The 15,815-nt window shown below is 65.3% G+C and overlaps 2 protein-coding genes across 3 annotated transcripts in view; both read right to left on the bottom strand.

Moving 5' to 3' along the window:
• The window catches only part of ANXA6 (annexin A6), a 13,569-nt gene extending 12,553 nt beyond the window's left edge, over positions 1 to 1,016 (bottom strand). The window contains exon 1 of one of the 2 annotated variants that reach the window (XM_035338813.1): positions 785 to 1,016. The gene's annotated coding sequence lies outside the window, so the exon portion shown is untranslated. The remainder of the gene's footprint in view (positions 1 to 784) is intronic. The other variant, XM_035338811.1, reaches the window with a different exon arrangement.
• Positions 1,017 to 5,649: 4,633 nt separating this feature from the next.
• On the bottom strand, positions 5,650 to 12,324 carry CCDC69 (coiled-coil domain containing 69). The gene is made up of 9 exons (XM_035338603.1): positions 12,079 to 12,324; positions 8,076 to 8,139; positions 7,660 to 7,823; positions 7,444 to 7,531; positions 7,203 to 7,276; positions 6,940 to 7,041; positions 6,455 to 6,574; positions 6,089 to 6,186; positions 5,650 to 5,962 (listed from the first exon to the last, which is right to left on the bottom strand). The coding sequence occupies exons 1-9, from the start codon at positions 12,124 to 12,126 to the stop codon at positions 5,794 to 5,796; spliced, it is 927 nt and encodes a 308-aa protein (XP_035194494.1). The 5' UTR covers positions 12,127 to 12,324; the 3' UTR covers positions 5,650 to 5,793.
• Between the last annotated feature and the right edge of the window lie 3,491 nt (positions 12,325 to 15,815).

Genomic DNA, 15,815 nt, shown 5'->3' with positions numbered 1-15,815 from the left:
CTTTTCCCAAGAACCCTCTTTTCCCCCCCAGCAGCTTGCACCCCGCTGCAGCTGGCCGGACCCTGCCGTACCCCACACCCCGATGACCCCACCAGGGCTTGGGGCCGGGGGCTCCCATCCCGGGAGCCCAGCACAGGTTTGGCACGGCCACCGCCACACCGCTAGCGCAATGGAGGCCGCGGCACGCCCAGCACCCGGCTCGGCCGGCCCGCGGGGCAGAAACGGAGCCCTGCAGGGCTAAAAGCAGCTGCCCCCATCCTCCCCCCGGGGCAAGGGAGGTCCCCGACATCCCCTGCCCCACCCCAGCGCCAAAAAGTCCCCTGCGCTTTTAGCGCCTTTGTGGCGGTGCACGGTGAGTTTCCCCGCGCAGAACTTCGCCGGTGACAAAAGCTGGAGCTTTTCCCCATGGGGACGACAGCTCCAGCTCGGGGACGGGCACCGCCGTGGCTGCTGCAGCACCGGGAGCAGACAAAGCCGCATCCCCGGCTGGCCGGGACACACCCATGGGCCCCGAACCCGCAGCAGCGCCAGTGCCCCCAAATCCCCTTTCTGCAGCACGGCCCCAGGCTTTCAGTAAAAATAAATGATTTTTAAATAACAAGAAAGCTATAAAAGTGGGCAGGGTGCCCACCTGCCCTGCAGCCACCCCCCGGAGGGACCCTCCGCTCGCGTTGCGCGTCCCCATCCGAGGCTGCCCCCCTTCCTTCCTTCCCCTCTCCCCCCACCGCTGTCCCTTTGCCCACCAGCTCTGCCCCTTGCACACCTCAGCCCCTTGCACACTCACGAGTGCTTTGGAGGCCTGCGGGGTAGGGCAGCGGGTCCAGCCGCCCGCTGCGCGCTCCGGGCGTTCCTGCGGCCGTGCGCTCGCCCTTGCCGTGCGGCTGCTTCCTCCCCTCGGCACAACGTCACCGGGAGCCCTCCAGTCCCCGCCTGCCGTGGGCCCCGGGGTCAGAGCCGTGCTCCCACCCTCGCCGAGCACCACGCCAACCCCGGCCCCCGCATTTTGGGTGCCCGCGGTGCGGGGGGGGGGGGGGACGGGGGTAAGAGACCCCGCCGGTGCGCGCGGGGGGCTGCGCGCCAAGCGCGGTGACACGCAGGGCGCAAGGTGACAGCAGGGATCGCATTTCAGCTGCGGAAATGTCATCGCCCCCATTTTCCTGGCTAACGCTGGGGGATGGGGACGCTGCTACCTGGTCCCGCTGGCAGCCAGCTCCGCCACTCACCCCCTTTCCCTGGGGGAGCATCCATCCCTGCAGCCCCCTCCAAGGGAGGCTTTGCCCCCCTCCGGGACCCTCTCAAGGGGGCAGGAGCTGAGCAAGGAGTGCCCACGGGGCAGGAGCTGGATGGTGCAGGGAGCTGGGGAGCGGTGCTCAGCGCAGCCCAGCACCGGGGGCGGGTGTGTGTGTATATTTCCCCAAATTTCCCTCCCGTGCCACAGACACAGAGATCAGACCTTGCAGCAGAGCCGTGGGTGCAGATGCACGGTGAGCAGCTCCGCAGTGCTCCTGGCACCCTCCCACCTTCCCCAGCCAGCACCGAGGCTGCAGCAGGACCAGGGGAGCTGGCAGGACACCTGCAGGCTCTGATGTCCCTGGTGTGGCACCAGCAGGAGCAGGGGAAAGCTGGGACCCCCCCCCCCAAAAAAAAAATAAATGCGTGGGGCAGCAGCTGCTGGCTCTCAGCCGAGCCCCTTTGGTTCCTGCAGGCTGCAGCATCGCGGGGGGCTGCAGGGCAGCTGCACAGCTCAGCCCGGCTCGGGAGGGGGGTCCTGGGCTGCAGGGACCCCAGGCGCAGCGTGACACCAGGGGCTGTGTCCCCACCCTGCTGGATGGAGGCATCCTGCCGGGCAGAGTCCCTGCAGCCCTGGCTGCTCCCTGCCATTCCCCTGGGGTGCTGTTGGTGGCCAGAGACCTCGCTCACGTGAGGCTGCGTGGGTGACAAGACGGCTTTGTTTGCCCTGAGCCACAGGACAACGGCCCTGCTCTCCTCCTGGTGCTGCTGGCCACAGGGTGCTGGGTGCCCGGGGGCTGTGCTGGGGGCGGGGGGGGGGGGGGGTCATCCCTTGCTCTGTTCCCTCCCTGCTGATATTTACACACATATTTTTCTGTTACCAGCTTTCCCAGCACCCAAAGGGCGGAGGATTTACTGCGCAGCACCACAGCCCACCTACAACCTAAGATTTTCTCTTGCCCCAGAACACCACACCATAGCCAACACCCAAAAGACACCTAAATTAGCTTTTTTACCCCTAAAGCACTAACCTCCATCCTCTCTTCGGAGCCCAGGCTTCGTATTCTTCTCTCAGAAGACCAGGGCGCAGCCAGGGCATGCTGCACCACCCCACAGCCTCCCCTCCTGGGACACCCCCACACGGGGGCCGTGCTGGGGCCCGAGGGCACTGATATAACTTACTGGTCCCGAGCAGCCTCACCTGGCCCCCGCCCACACAGCCCTGGGGGCCCATTTAAGCCCAGCCCCAGCCCCCATCCTGTTTTTTGGGGGGCTGTGCCCTACCTGATGGGGCTGGGGTCACCTCTGGTGTCCCCATCAAGGGGCTGCCAGCTCTCGCTGCGCCCTGGCTGTGTTTCTGCTCCTTTTTGCTTGTATTTCCCCTAAATCTGCTCCACAGTTTGGGCTGGGGGCTTCTGGGGTAAGGTGGCTATTGGAGGGAGCTCCCCCTTCCACCTGCACCTGCAGGCATTAATTAAATCCCCTCCAACGATGCCCCGAGGCTGTTAGCATTGTGTGCTCCTGTGCGTTATCCTGAGGGTGTTGTGGATATTTCTGCATAGATTTCCCTTTGTGCTGCTGCAGGGGTGGGCGGGGAGGGCCAGGAGGCTCCCCGGGGGATTTAAGAGGCTTCCAAAGGGATTGAAGGGTGAGGGGCAAGTGGGGATGCTGCTGGGGCTGGCCAGTGCCCCCCCTCTGGCGTGCAGCGCTGCCAGGGGAAGTAGCTGGTCTTGCCAGAAGGTCCTGATGTTTTTGTTGATTTTGATAATTTTGGGTTATTATTATTATGTTTTTTAATCACGGTAAAATGTTCCCAGTGGGATTTGGGGTGTGCTGCAGGGACAGGGAGGGCATGCAGCCCTTCTGCTTTCCCTCCAGCCCCTGGAGCCCCCGCTGCTGTCCCTGGGGGCTGGGAGCTGCTGCAGAGCTGTCCCTGTCCCCGCGGGGATCCCCAGCGTGGTGGGAGCTGTGTGGGTGGCCCCGTAAATAGCAGACTATGGGACTTGAAGCACGCAGCGTGGGCTCTGCCCTGTTGTCCCCCCTTTGGCCAAAGTCAGCTGCCCCCGGTGCCCGGTGGTGGCTGCGCTGGGGGCCGCGGGTGGGCGAGCAGCTGGGCTGGCTGCTAACCTCGAGCAGGGCTTGGAGGGGGTCCTCCATCGGCAGGACAGCCCGGAGCCCCTATCCCCTCAGCATAAAATGGTGTAAAGATAGTAAAAAGTATAAAATATCTGAGGGTAAAACCCGTGGGGGAAGTCAAGCAGGGCCAGGGAATCCCGAGGAGCTGGGAGCTTCCTTCAGGGAGGAGGCACCTGGAGACCCAGCCAGGGGTGGCAGGGCGGAATATGGCCCTGCAAGGACCGAAATCCTGGCTGTGGGTGAGGTCCCTCGGCCTCGGTGGTGTCCCTGGTGCCAGCGACCGAAGCATCTCCAGCTCGCCAAGGTGCTGAGCGCGGAGGCAGAGGGCCCTGGGTGGCCGAGGTGGGCACAGCACCGGCTGTGCCAGGAGCCCGGCAGGTTTTCCTTGTCCCTGCAGCTCTCCTGGCTCTCCTCCTCAGCCTGGAGGCCCTGGTTGACGTGCTGTCTGTCAGCACGCTGCTGGGCTACTCGCTCGAGGCTGCCTGCTCCGGTCAGGCTGGGGGGCTGCGGGCACGTGGGGACACACGGGGACACAGGTTGGGGAGCATGGTGCCGAGCAGCGCACGCCGAGCTCCCTCCTGCCCTCTCCTGACAGCCACACAGCTGGCCTCAGGAAACCTCTCCCTCCTCTTGCTTCCCACGCTGGCTAGAATGAAAAGCCAAACCCGCTGTGATGAGCCGCCAGCTCCCATCCTTTTGTCCCTTGTCACCCCGGGGAGCTGCTCCCCGAGGCGCTGTCCCGGTGCCCCCCCAGCCCTGCTGCTCTGCGGGGCCGGCTGCCTCGCTGCCCTGCCTCTGCTCGGCGTCCTGGCGGCAGCTCTGCTCGTCTGGAGGCAGCCTCAGAGCCCCGAGAGGGCGTCCTTCGTGGTGAGTGGGGAGCTTTGGGGCAGAAGGACCTGGGGATGGAGAGGGGGCGAGCCCCGTGGGGATGGGGCCGTGTTGGGTCAGGCTATGCTGGCAGCTTCGGGTCAGCCAGACACCTGCTGCATCCCTTGGCAGCCTCAATCCTCACGGTGAGCCCCTGCCCAAGGAGATTTGCTTGGAGAAGCTAAAGCAGCCGAGAGTTTTGCCTGGTCTCGGTAGGCTTTTCCCTTTGAATCCTCCCCGGTGCCACCCGTCCCCTTGCCCACCCCATGCCCAGCTGCGCGGTGCGGAGGCTCCTCGCGCTGTGCCCCGTCTGGTTTTGGCACGGCAGGGTGACCCGCCTGTCCCGAGGCCACGGCACACGGCTGGGGACCGTCCCCCCACCGGCTGGGGCCCTGCCGTCCCCCAGGGCTGCGCGGAGCAGCGGGGCCGCAGAGCGGGCACGCGGGGCTTGGTTCTGCCTTCCTGGCTGCCTCCTTCCCCCGACCCCGATAAGATCGGCACAAAGGACGGAAACTGCTGCTGAAACGCTGAGATGCCTGCTGCAGCTCCTGGGCTGGGGGCGGGGGCACCCAAACCAGTGAAAACAGGGGAAGGAGCCAGAAAAGGGGGCCGCAGCTCCCAGCCTACACGCGGAACACGGCGCCCTCCTGCTGCACGGGGCTACCCCAAACACCCAAATCTCCAAAAACCACCAACACCGGGTTCTTGAGGCTGCTGCTTCTTGTAGGCTTGTAACCGTTACAGCCAGTAGCACGTGGGTGCACGCACACACACGCACACAACCACGCACAGACACACGCACCTCGGCTACGCAGCCCCGGGGAAGGGCCCCTCTTCCCAGGGGAAAGTGCTCGTGTGCATCCAGCCCGTACCCGTGGCCCTCCTGTGCGCCGCCACCCCGCAGCCGTGCTGGAGGTGTTTCCCCCGTGGGGGAGGATGCTCTGCCCCCCAGCTGCGCGCCTCCGGGCACGCAGCCCCTGCCCGGCTTCGTGGGGGGGAGATGGGGCTGGTCGGTGGGCAGCGGGGACAGCGAGGGCCTGGCTTTGGCGTGGCGGTGAGCGGGGACGTGCCTGAGCCGTGGGAGCGAACCCAGGGGCTGGGGGATGGAGCTGGAGGAGGCAGCGGGGAGAGGAGGATGCGGGGGGAGCCCTGCCCCACGGGTGGGGGCAGCTCTGGGTTCCCTGGGCACGGCACCCCCTGTGCCTGTCCCACCTCCAGCACCGATGCCGGGTGTGCTCGGAGCCAAGCGTGGGGTCGGATCCAGCCCCACACATGTCTGTGCGCCCTGACCAGCCCCTTGTACCCCCAAAAAGCCCCCTGGCCTTACACCAGAGGAAGGGCTGCGGGCACGGCTCGGTGCAGGGCCCCCCTGCAGCACAGGGTGGGCGCAGGCTGGGGAAAGGCAGGTGCGGGCATCCCATGGAGTGCTCCATCGCCCCGTGCAGGGGGCCACCGCGGGGACACGGCCACCCCGAGGGCCAGCCCCGGGAGTGGAGGCGCTCGTGACAGCATCTCCGGGCCCCGTGCCCGGAGGAGAGCCCGGCCAGCCCGCCGTCGGTGCTACGTGGCGATGAGGGGCACGTCTCCAGCGGCGATGGGGAAGGGGGAGCCGTCCCCCCCGTTGAGCACGCGGTACAGCAGCTCCTCCTTCTCGCGGCGAGCCTGCTCCCGCAGCTGCGACTCCTTCTCCAGCGCCCCGCGGGCGGCCAGCAGCTCCTCGGAGAGCTGCCTGCGGGCAAACAGCGGCGCTGCCGCACGCACGGCCCCGCTGCTGCCACCTCTGCCCATACCGTGGGGGCCGTGCTCGGCCGAGGAGCCGCTGGGCACGCGGGGCGAGCCCGCGATGAGCACCTACCTCGTCATCACCAGGTGGTTCTGGGTGCGCACCTGCAGGTCCTCGTTCTCCTGCTGCAGGGTTTTCACCTTCTCCTCCAGCAGCAGGTTCCTCTCCGCCTGCAAGGGGAGCGTGGGGGTGAGGAGGGGGCTGGAAATGCCCACGGCCAGCTCCTCGTGCCTCCGAGCCCCCCGACGCCCCATCCACTGGGGAGCCATCTCGATGGCAGCGTGGTGGCTTTGCCCGCTGCGCCCACATGCCCTCCACACTCCAAGGGAGGAACCGGGCTCCATCCAGCTCCACCTCAGCTGCAATCTCCGGACATCACTCAGGTGTGGAGGAGAAATGGAAACGGCAAAACCCACCCGCACCCCTCTCCGAACCCACCACGGTCTCCAGGTTCAGCAGCTTCTTGTCCAGGCCGTGGATGTGCTCGTTCTTCATCTCGATGACGAAGTGCAGGCTCTCCAGCTCCTGCTCCCAGAACGGGCTGGGGCTCCCGTGCTCCTGGGGGAAACGTGGGGGTCAGCAGGCACAGCAGGGTGTGTGCAGGGGGGCACCACGTGTCCCCACCTTGGCTCAGCTAGCCATGGCCCGGGATGGGTTTGGACCCCTGGTGCACCGGGCTTTGCCCATGGTTGTGCTCAGGAGACCCAAACAGCCCCCACACCCCCCAGGGATGGGGTTTTACTCATCCTTTTGGCTGTCCCATGCCCCCCCCCCCCCGGGCTCCAGCCCGTGCACCCACTGTCCTGGTCCATCGCAGAAGCTCTGGGCCAAGCCCCAGGGGCAGGACACCTCCTGGACAGTTTGTCCCCTCTGCTGTGACCCCGGGCAGCGCGCAGAGCCACCGGTCCCGCGCTTCCCCGCACCTCGATGTGCTTCTTGTAGTCTCTGCTCAGCAGCGATTCCTCCACCCGCCTCATCCTCTCCTGGAAGGATTTCAGCTGGGACCTCAGCGCCTCCACTGTCTCCTGGGCGGCCGGGGAAGAAGCGGGATGGGGGTGTCTGGGATTCCTGCCCGAGCAGGGGCACCCCGATAACCCCGGGGCTGGGCAAGGTCTCTGTGGCACACTGAGGACCTTGCAGCGGTCCTCCGTGGGCACCCCGTCCCCGGGGATTCCTCCGTGGGTACCTGTAAGGCCTCCTGGGACCTGTGGTGGGTCTCCGCCAGCAGCAGCTTCTCCTGCTCGTGCGCTCTCCGGAGCTCTGCGGGGGGACACGTGCCCAGCGTCACCGGCCTGGCCCGAGCCCTGTGGTGCCGTGGCGCCGGGTGGTGGCACCCTCGTGTCCCACAGCCCCACGGGAGCTGGAGGGGCTGCGGCAGTGCCAGGGGGCTGCGGGGAGCATCGCTCTCCCCAGGGGCCGGCTCGCACCTTGCAGGGTCTCCTCGTGCTCTCTCCGCAGGGCATCGAACCGCTCCGAGAGCTGCTCCTTCAGCTCCACCTCTTCTCCCTTTTCCACCTGGGACATGGCAGACCCTGAGTGTCCCACGGGGCAGGAGGGATGCCAGGTCCATGTCCTTAATGTCCCTGCTGGCTGAGCATTCCCCACCCCACCGTGCCCTGCCAGCACCCCTCTCCCCGACCCACCTGGGTGCTAACTCCTCGGGGTCCCTCAGCCTCTGTCCCCTGGGCTCCTCGCAGCCTCTCCTCCTCCTCCTCATGTCCCTGGAGCAGCTGTGCAGCCTCTGTGCCCTGCTCGTCCCCCGGCGCTGCCTTCTCCTGCCCAGCTCCATGCTGTAGGGCAGCATCGGCTGCAACGCAAACGGGGCTGAAACGGGGCTGGCCGCATCCTGCTCACCGCGCTGCTTCCGTGTCCCCTCTGCTCTTCCACCAGACAAAAGCCTCCCTCCCACCCTGCCGGTGCTAGCTGGGGCAGCGTTGGCAGGCTGTGAAGCCTCCTGCCCCGGGGGTGACCCAGCTGCCCCAATGACGGGGCTGTTTTATTGCTTTTAGGGCATCGCAGGGAGCCAGGGCACTGGGGGAGACGCAAGTTTCCTTCTCACCGTTCTCTGTCTTCAAGGCCGTGAGCTCCCAGGAAGCCGGTCCCTGCTGGGCTTTCAGCTGTCTCTGGCAGGGAAAAACAAGGTGCCGGTGCAAAATGTGCCGGGGCAGCAAGCCTTTTGGCGGGGGACAGCAGGCTGCTGCTTTTCTGCCCTCCTCCTGCCCCGTCCCTGCTGTTCTGGGATGCTCGGGGCCAGCCCTGGGCACTGTGCAGCACCCCAAGCTCACCACGCTGCCGGGCTTTAAACCTCGCCTCGATGCAGCAGGTGCCAGAGGGAGCACGGATGGGCGGCAAGAAATCAGAGGCAGTGGGGACGGCGGCAGGGCGGCCTGCAGGCAGGGGCTGGCGGCGGGCACAGGCGCTGAGCTCGGGGCGCACCATGCGCTGCTGGCCCCGGGGCGCTCCTGCGGGGCTGACCCGACCCAGAGCAGCCCTGGAGCCGTGGGCTGCCTTCCAGCCCGGTGGGGGTCCCGTGTGGCCGCTTAGGGTCGGAGGAGGGAGCGGAGCCAGGAGACTGATGTGTTTTTATCTGCTGCTGAAAGGGAGAAGGAAAGCTCGCCGGCTCTCTGCCTCCCCAGCGCGGGGTGAACCCAGCCCCGGTGCCATCGCCGTGGATTTGGGCAGGGGTGCGAGCTGCTCCCCAGCCCCCGGCAAAGCAACAAACACTGACCCTAACGACCCACCCATCCCAGCCTGCGGCTGCCCAGGACCCCACATACAAACCAGATCAGGGAGCCGGGCTCGGGAGCAGAGAGAGGCGCAGCAGCGAGGCGTGCTGCCTCTCCTCCCGGCAGCCCCCCTCGCGAAGCCGCAGGGAAGCTGCCAGAGAGAGCGGGGGAACTCCGAGCCTCTGCGGAGCCGCGGCTCCGTCTTCCCTTCTATGGCGCTGGTGGACGCGGCGCTGAGCCCGGCCCAGGCGGCGGGGCGAGGACGTACGGGGAGCTCGGGGTGTGCGGCGCGGCGCCGTGGGGGCCCCGGGGGGACGCCCAGAGGGGGCTGCTCCCGGTAACGGTGCCGTGGCGCCCCGTGCACAGCGGTGATAATGGTGCAGATGTCACGGCCGCGTGCGCGGTGTCCCGATGGCCGTGGGGCCTCTCTGAGGTGCCGATGTGCACCCCTCTATGGTTTAACCCACCCCGTGTCCGGGGTTGGAGTTTGGCAGGGGACGGAGGGGTGAGAGGCTGGGCTCTGCGGGCCTGGGGGCACGGCAGGAACCTCAGAAGCCCCCTCAGAGCCTTCACTGCAGCAAAGCAAAGGCTGTGCGGGGGGACTGTGCTCCCACACCCGCTGAGGGGGTTCTGTTGATCTGGGAGCGGGACGCAGGTGCCTCCTGCAGGAGCAGCCCCCAAAGACCCGCGCCTGCCCCAACCACCACGGAGGTGATGCGCAGGGACAGGGAGCCCTGGGCACCCCCAGCTCTGCACAGGTAACGATTCGGGGCACTTTTCCCCTCTCCCCCATGCCCCACATCCAGTGGGATGGAGCCTCGGAGCCTTCCACAGCTCACGAGGTTTGATTTCAGGCAACTGCATCAAGCTCAGAAACAGAGCGAGAGGGATGCCAGCACCGGGAGACGGATCTGAACGCTCTCTGGAGGGCTACAAGTGACGGCGCCCTTCCTACCTCCAGGAACACACTGTTTGGGGCCGGTTCTCCAGGATTTCCACCCAAACCCCGGTCACGTCGAGGCGTGGGGACTGCACCACGTGGGTGAGGAGGCCCCGGGCAGCTGCGGGTCAGCCACAGCCTCAGCTTCGGCTTTCCGTGCGAGGTGGCTCTGCGCTGTGTTTTTCTTCCCCTTTTCCTGTTTTACATGTGCGTTAGGCAATCACACTATGCAACCTTACCGACAACAAATGAAATCACAAAGGGGCAGGAAACGGGCATTTAAATCCCGAACAGGCCCCGAGATTCCAGGTTTTGCTTTGTGGCCGTGGTGCAGAGCGGGGGCAGGATTTGGGCACCGTCCCCACAGCCTTCCCGGGACCCCGCAGATGCTCGGTGCTGCCCGGCCCCGCGGGACCTGCCCTCCTCTCCCTGCTGCCGCTCTGTCCCCTGCCAGGGCCGGGTGGCAGGCTGACTGTCACCTCCGTACACAAACCACTTGTGCCGCCGACAGCCCCGAGCTCTGCATTCGGGCTTTCTCTCCCTGGCTCCCGCTGCCACGTATAGCTCCCGTATCTCCAAAACAAACCCACCCCGGGCCTGGAAAGCGTCCAGGCCCCAAGCCCAAACTTTCTCGAGGCCGAAAAGCAAGCGGCAACCGTGCACGGAAAGAGCCAGGAGGGGAAGGGGCCCCTGAGAACAGGCCCCGGCCACAGCACCTGTGCCCACGCCGCCTTATCACCCGCTGCCGGCGGTGCCGATGCTGGGAAGGACGCGGCCGCCAAGCTGCCTCCCCCGGGGCTCCTGGTATGCCGGCCGCCCACCGCAACCGGCCCCGCACCTGCTCCCCAAGGTCACCTCCACCGTGGGACCGGCCACGTCCCCACCATGTCCCCACGGTCCTCCAGGACCCCCCTGGGGTTTCTGGGGTCCCCCCTCCCCAAGCAGCCCTGAGGGACGCGCTCCATGGGCACGGGGAGGCCTCGCACCCCACGTGTCGGGCACCAGAGCATGGGCAGCGGTGGCTCCGCGCCCTTCTTTACCCTTTTTGGCCATAAAGGGGATTTTTGGTGCCGCTTTCGGGATTAATTACAACCCAGTCGTGGCAGCACGGATGTTGTGCGGGGTGCGAAAGGGCGGCAAGCAGCACGGCGGGGCCCAGCAGAGAGCCGAGAGCGGGAGGGCGCAGGAAGGGAGGCGCCTGCAGACTGCCTTCAAATTTCCGCATTTCGGTAAACGTGCGGCTCGCAGCACCTGGGGCCTCTGGGCTGTTATTTCTCCCTGCCCCGTGCCCCCTTCTTGCAAACTCTCCGAGTCTCAAAGCGGCCCAGAAGCGTCTGATCTCATGACACAGAGGAGGGCGTGTTTTTTTTTTTTTTTCCATGATACAGAGAAGCAGCCGAGCTGGCGAGTGCTGTAAATAAAGACACTTGCTGGCTCCGGGTGTGCGCAAGCCCCGAGCCTGCTCCCCCCGCACATCCCAGCAGCGGCTCGGGCTTGGCCCCTGGGTTCCTGCTGCCCCCCGTGCAAGGGGCACCCCGGCACCGCGGGGCTCCTCCGATGTTCTTCCCGCCCCGCCACAGCCCGCGGCACACGCAGCACATCCGACTGCACAAACGACCCCGAGGCCAACGGGGTCACGTCAGAAGCTGATGGCAATTAGGTGCGGGGAATTTCTGGGCTTTAACCTGCAGAAGCCCTCTTTGGTGCAGAGCGCTGCTGGGGGCTCAAGGCGTTCCCCTGCACAAGTGTCACTTGTGGCACACGGGGGGCATGGCAAGGGGGGAGACCCAGCTTTTGGGGTGGGGGGACGCCGTGGGGACAGCAGAGGTCTGTCATGGGGAACCCATCCCCATCCGACACGGGACAAGCATTTCCAAGGGGCATTACCACCCCATGCCTCACCGCCTTCAGGACGGCTTCCACGTGGTGCGGGGGCTCTCCCGGAGGGGTGCAGCAGTGCAGGTGGCTGCTCCCCCCGCCGTGCCCGGTGCCCCCCACCATGCTCCCCACCACACCGGGGGGCTCACACAGCGGGGGGACAGCCCCGCTGCTCCGCTCTGCTCTGCCAGATGGGGGGGGCACGCGGGGAGCCCCCTGCGAAACACCGGTACCCTCCACCCAAGAAGCGCAAGCAGGGCTCCACGCACACCCCAGCCCCGTGAAAAACCCCAACCCCGTGAAAAACCCCGATCCCACACAAAACCTTGACCCCACGCGAAGACGCAGCTCCACACAAACCCCGACCCCAGGCGAAATCTGGACCCCACGCAAAACCCTGACCCCACGCAAAGCCCGGACCCCGAGCAAAGCCGGACCCCGAGCGAACCCTAACCCCACGCCTCCCCCCTGTCCCACCCGAGCCCGTCCCCAAGCCGGACACCCCCTGGCGCCCCTACCTTGCCGCCGGCGGGGCAGCAGCGCAGGGCGCTGCCCGTGCAGCCCATGGAGCCCCCCGCCGGAGCCGCTCAGCCTCGGGGCGCGGGGCGCTGCATCCCCCCGGCCGGCGGCTTCCGCCGGGGCTGTCCCAGCAGAGAAAGAGAGAAAAAATAAATTAAGAAAAAAATAATTAAAAAAAAATCCCCGAGGCTGCTCGCAGGCAGCGCCGGGAGAGGGTGCTCTGCACCCCCGAGCAGCGGGCAGCGCTCCCCCCGCCCCGCTCCGCCTGCCCGCCCCCGGGGCTGGCCCTGGGTGCGCATCTCTGGGATGCTCCGAGATGGGGGGGGGGCTGCAGCGGGGAGGAGGGGGTTGTCCCTGTGAGCCCCCCACCCTGGGAAAAAGGGCTGAGGGGTGAAGGCAGCGCCTGTGCTGGATTTTGCCGTCGTCCCGTGAAGTTTTGGGTCGTGGGGGGTGGTTGTGGGGAGGTGCTGGTTTTAGGGGGGGTGGCTGCCGGCAGCTGTGCTGGAGGGAGGGGGCTTTTGGGGTTGTCCGTGTGGAGTGGGGGAGCCCCCTTCTGGGCACCCCAAGGTGCCCCGAGTGTTGGGTCTGGAGCCAGGGTGCCGTTTTCTGGGTGGAATTCCTGCGGTGTGGAAAAGGGTCCTGAGCTGGGAGGGAAACACGTGGGTTTGAAAATGTCCTGCCTAAAAACCGGGGGCAAAGCAGGCAGGTTCCTCCACGTGTTTGGGTTGTGAAGGTTTTTTTAAAATGCTATAAAATAACAAACATTTATAGAAAAAAAAAAAAAAAAAGACCTTTAAAAAAAGAAAGAAAACAACTTTGCCACCCAGCACTGCCGTAAAAAGTGTTTCAACCTGGTCACAAGGCTGTGCCCGTATGGAAACACCGCCAGATTTTGTCAACAAGTTTCTATTCTGACATTTTCCAAATTTCCCCTGGGAGACGTCCCAGCAGCCCGCGGCTGGGCGGGTGGCAGGGTGCCACCGGGGAGGCGCCGAGGTGTCACCCGCGGCTCGGAGGTGGTGCTGCTGCCCCGAGCTGCTGGGGTGACACTGGGATGGGGACGGGGACACCCCCACTTCCCAGGGAACTTGTGCAATGCCTCTGGGATGGGAGGGTGGGGACTGGTGGGACCGGATGGCTGCGTCCTCTTGGGTAGGTGCTGCGGAACCTGGGAGAAGTGCCGTGAGTCACGGCGGCTTCCTGGCATCGGCTGCTGAGGCTCGGAACCACGGCGAGCATCGCCGCTCTTATCTCCCCCAGCACTCTGCACGGGGCAAGCCTCCTTCCCCAGCACTTGTCTGCCAGGCTGAGCAGATCCTTTACGGGATAAAAGGCTCCTCGCTGCAGGGAGCTGGTCTCCACCTCGCCAGGGCTCGTTAAAAACCCCGGGCCAGATTTCGGAGGCTGAAGGCAGACGGGCAGGCAAGCGCAGAAGCGCACGCATATTTTGGGGCTGAACTCACGCTGCTGGTGCCGTGGCTGCAACGCAACAACTGCGTGCACAGCTGAGGAGCGTCCGGCTGGCGGCACGCCTCGCTGGTGCGCAAAGCGCCGGCGGGGTGCACGCGTGCTCGTGGTGGTTTGGGGTCGTAGTGGGGAGGCGCTGAGATGCCCCACAAAGCCTGGCTCCGGATTCCTTCGGTTTATCCCCAACACTGCCTGCTGCCTGCGCTGCCCCAAAGTCTCCTGCTTTCGCTTGATTTTACCCATTTCTCGGTTTCTCCAATCTTTCCTGTGTGGGCTGCGCAGGATGCGCCCCGCTGGAGAGGTTTCCCCTACCGGCCCTGCCGATGTGCTTCTCTCCACCCTGCTGCATCGATAATCTGCTCCCTTTGCAGGGTCGTGGTTAAACAGCCGGAAACTTTTCTGTCCGGCTGCTTCCGAGCAAAGCAGGGGCTCTCCATGGGGAGAGGAGTGGGACGGAGCCATGTAGCTCGTCCCCCTTTCCCTAGCGAGTGGCCACCCAGAGCCGGGCAGCGTGGGGCACCAGGCACACAGGGGCTGGTGTCTGCAAACCACCCTGGAGACGCAGGGGACCATGGCAGAGGGGATTTCTGCCTGCGCAGGGACAGGAATGCAGAGGCAGTGCACGGCCAACACACCCAGCCTGGATGGTGGTGCGGGGGGTGAGAGCTGCTGCCAGGTGGGAAGGATGCAGAGGATTTGGCAGGGGGAATTGGGGTTGTGCTGGCCCCACCAGCCTTGCCCCATCCCAGGGGTGGCCGGGGATTTCTGCCAGGAGTTTGGAGGTGGCAGGGTCGCTGCGATCTCCCCAGGTTCCCAGGAATGACAGCGGCTGGAGACACCCCAAGGGTTTTGCCTGGAAAAGCGATCCCGGGAGGGTTTATCTCGTGCTCTGCGGAATTGCCGTGAGTAGGGTGGCAGCTGACCCAACGCAGAGTTAATTTGTACCGATGGTGCTTTAAAGTGTTTGCCAAAGCTGATGGATAAGAGAAGTATTTGTGCAAGCTGTTCGAGTGTCTCTCTCCCTCCAGCTGCAGCTGGGGAGGACTGGGCAGGACGGGGAGGCAGCGGGGGGGGGGGGGGGGGCCCCCCCTGGTGCCGGCAGGGGGGGGGTCCCCCTGGGGCCAGACCCCTGAACCTTCTGGGTGTCCCATGGGCACAGGTACCCGGTGTGGTCATTCAATGCCTTTTTCCCCTCTCCTGCCCATTTTTTCTTCCTCCAGAGGCCAGCACTTCTGGAAAAATGAAAGAAGGAAAAGGAGGAAGAAAGGAAGAAAGCAAAAAGAGATTTAGTGGCGAGGAGCCAGCGATGCCCAGCAGGCACAGGGGGACGGAGCGAGGGGCTCAGTGCTGGCAGCCTTTGGCCCCCGTTTTGTTTGCTCTCAGATAGCTTTTGTGAAGGAGACGCGAAGTCGCTCGCCTTGTCACTTATCTGCACGGCTGCTTTTCTTCTATGCAAATCAAAGGCATTGAGCCAGAGCCGGGGAGGCCTCGTGACTTGGGCGCAGCTTGGGTGGGGGAGCTCGGAGAGCTGTGCGAGATGGGAAGGATCTCGTGGGTGCTGGGGACAAAAAAAGCCTCCTGGGCTCCTTTGGTGTCCTCCACACGTGGAGGACGAGTGGTGATTTCCAGTCATTCCTGCCTCTGCGATCTTCCAGGCAAAGGGATGTGATTACCCTGCCATATCACAGTGCGTTCCATACCAGTACATTCAATTTTCATTTTTATTTTTTTATTTTCTTTTATTTTTTACACTGAAAAAAGCCGTGTGGAAAGGATGGGGATGGGGGAGGGAAACCCTCACCCACACTGGTGGCGAGGCCACCGAAGGGCACGGTGCCGCGTGCCTGCGCCTCTCCCCGCACATCTCCATCCCCTCACGCTGAAAACAATCCCGGGGAAAACTTTCCGCCCTGCTCTCCAGGAGGAGGCCGTGCAGGAATGGGGGCTATTTATTCCTCGCCCTTAAGCCCCGGCAGGGGGATCAGGGGCGCAGTTGTCGCTGGGGGCAGCGCCCGTCCCAGCCCCTGCCCGCTCCTGCGTCCTTCTGCGTGCTCCCGGCCGGCCGTGCTGCTAAATAAGGATGAAAAGCTAAAAATAGAGCTCCGGCAGGGCTGGAGGAGCCGGGCCACCCTTCCCAGGGCTGGGAACCGTACGGGGAGCTCGGAGTCCTGCCCACTCGTGTCCCCTCCTGCTGCCCCCTGGGGCTGATGGGGAACGACCCCAGGCTGGGGCTGGGCAGGGGTGCCCAAAAGGGGGAGGCCGGGGGGGG

Source organism: Oxyura jamaicensis, chromosome 13 (genome assembly GCF_011077185.1).
Source record: "Oxyura jamaicensis isolate SHBP4307 breed ruddy duck chromosome 13, BPBGC_Ojam_1.0, whole genome shotgun sequence".
Classification (NCBI taxonomy): domain Eukaryota; kingdom Metazoa; phylum Chordata; class Aves; order Anseriformes; family Anatidae; genus Oxyura; species Oxyura jamaicensis.
The sequence above is the reverse complement of the archived record's forward strand: the minus strand, read 5'-3'. Positions and strand labels throughout refer to the sequence as shown.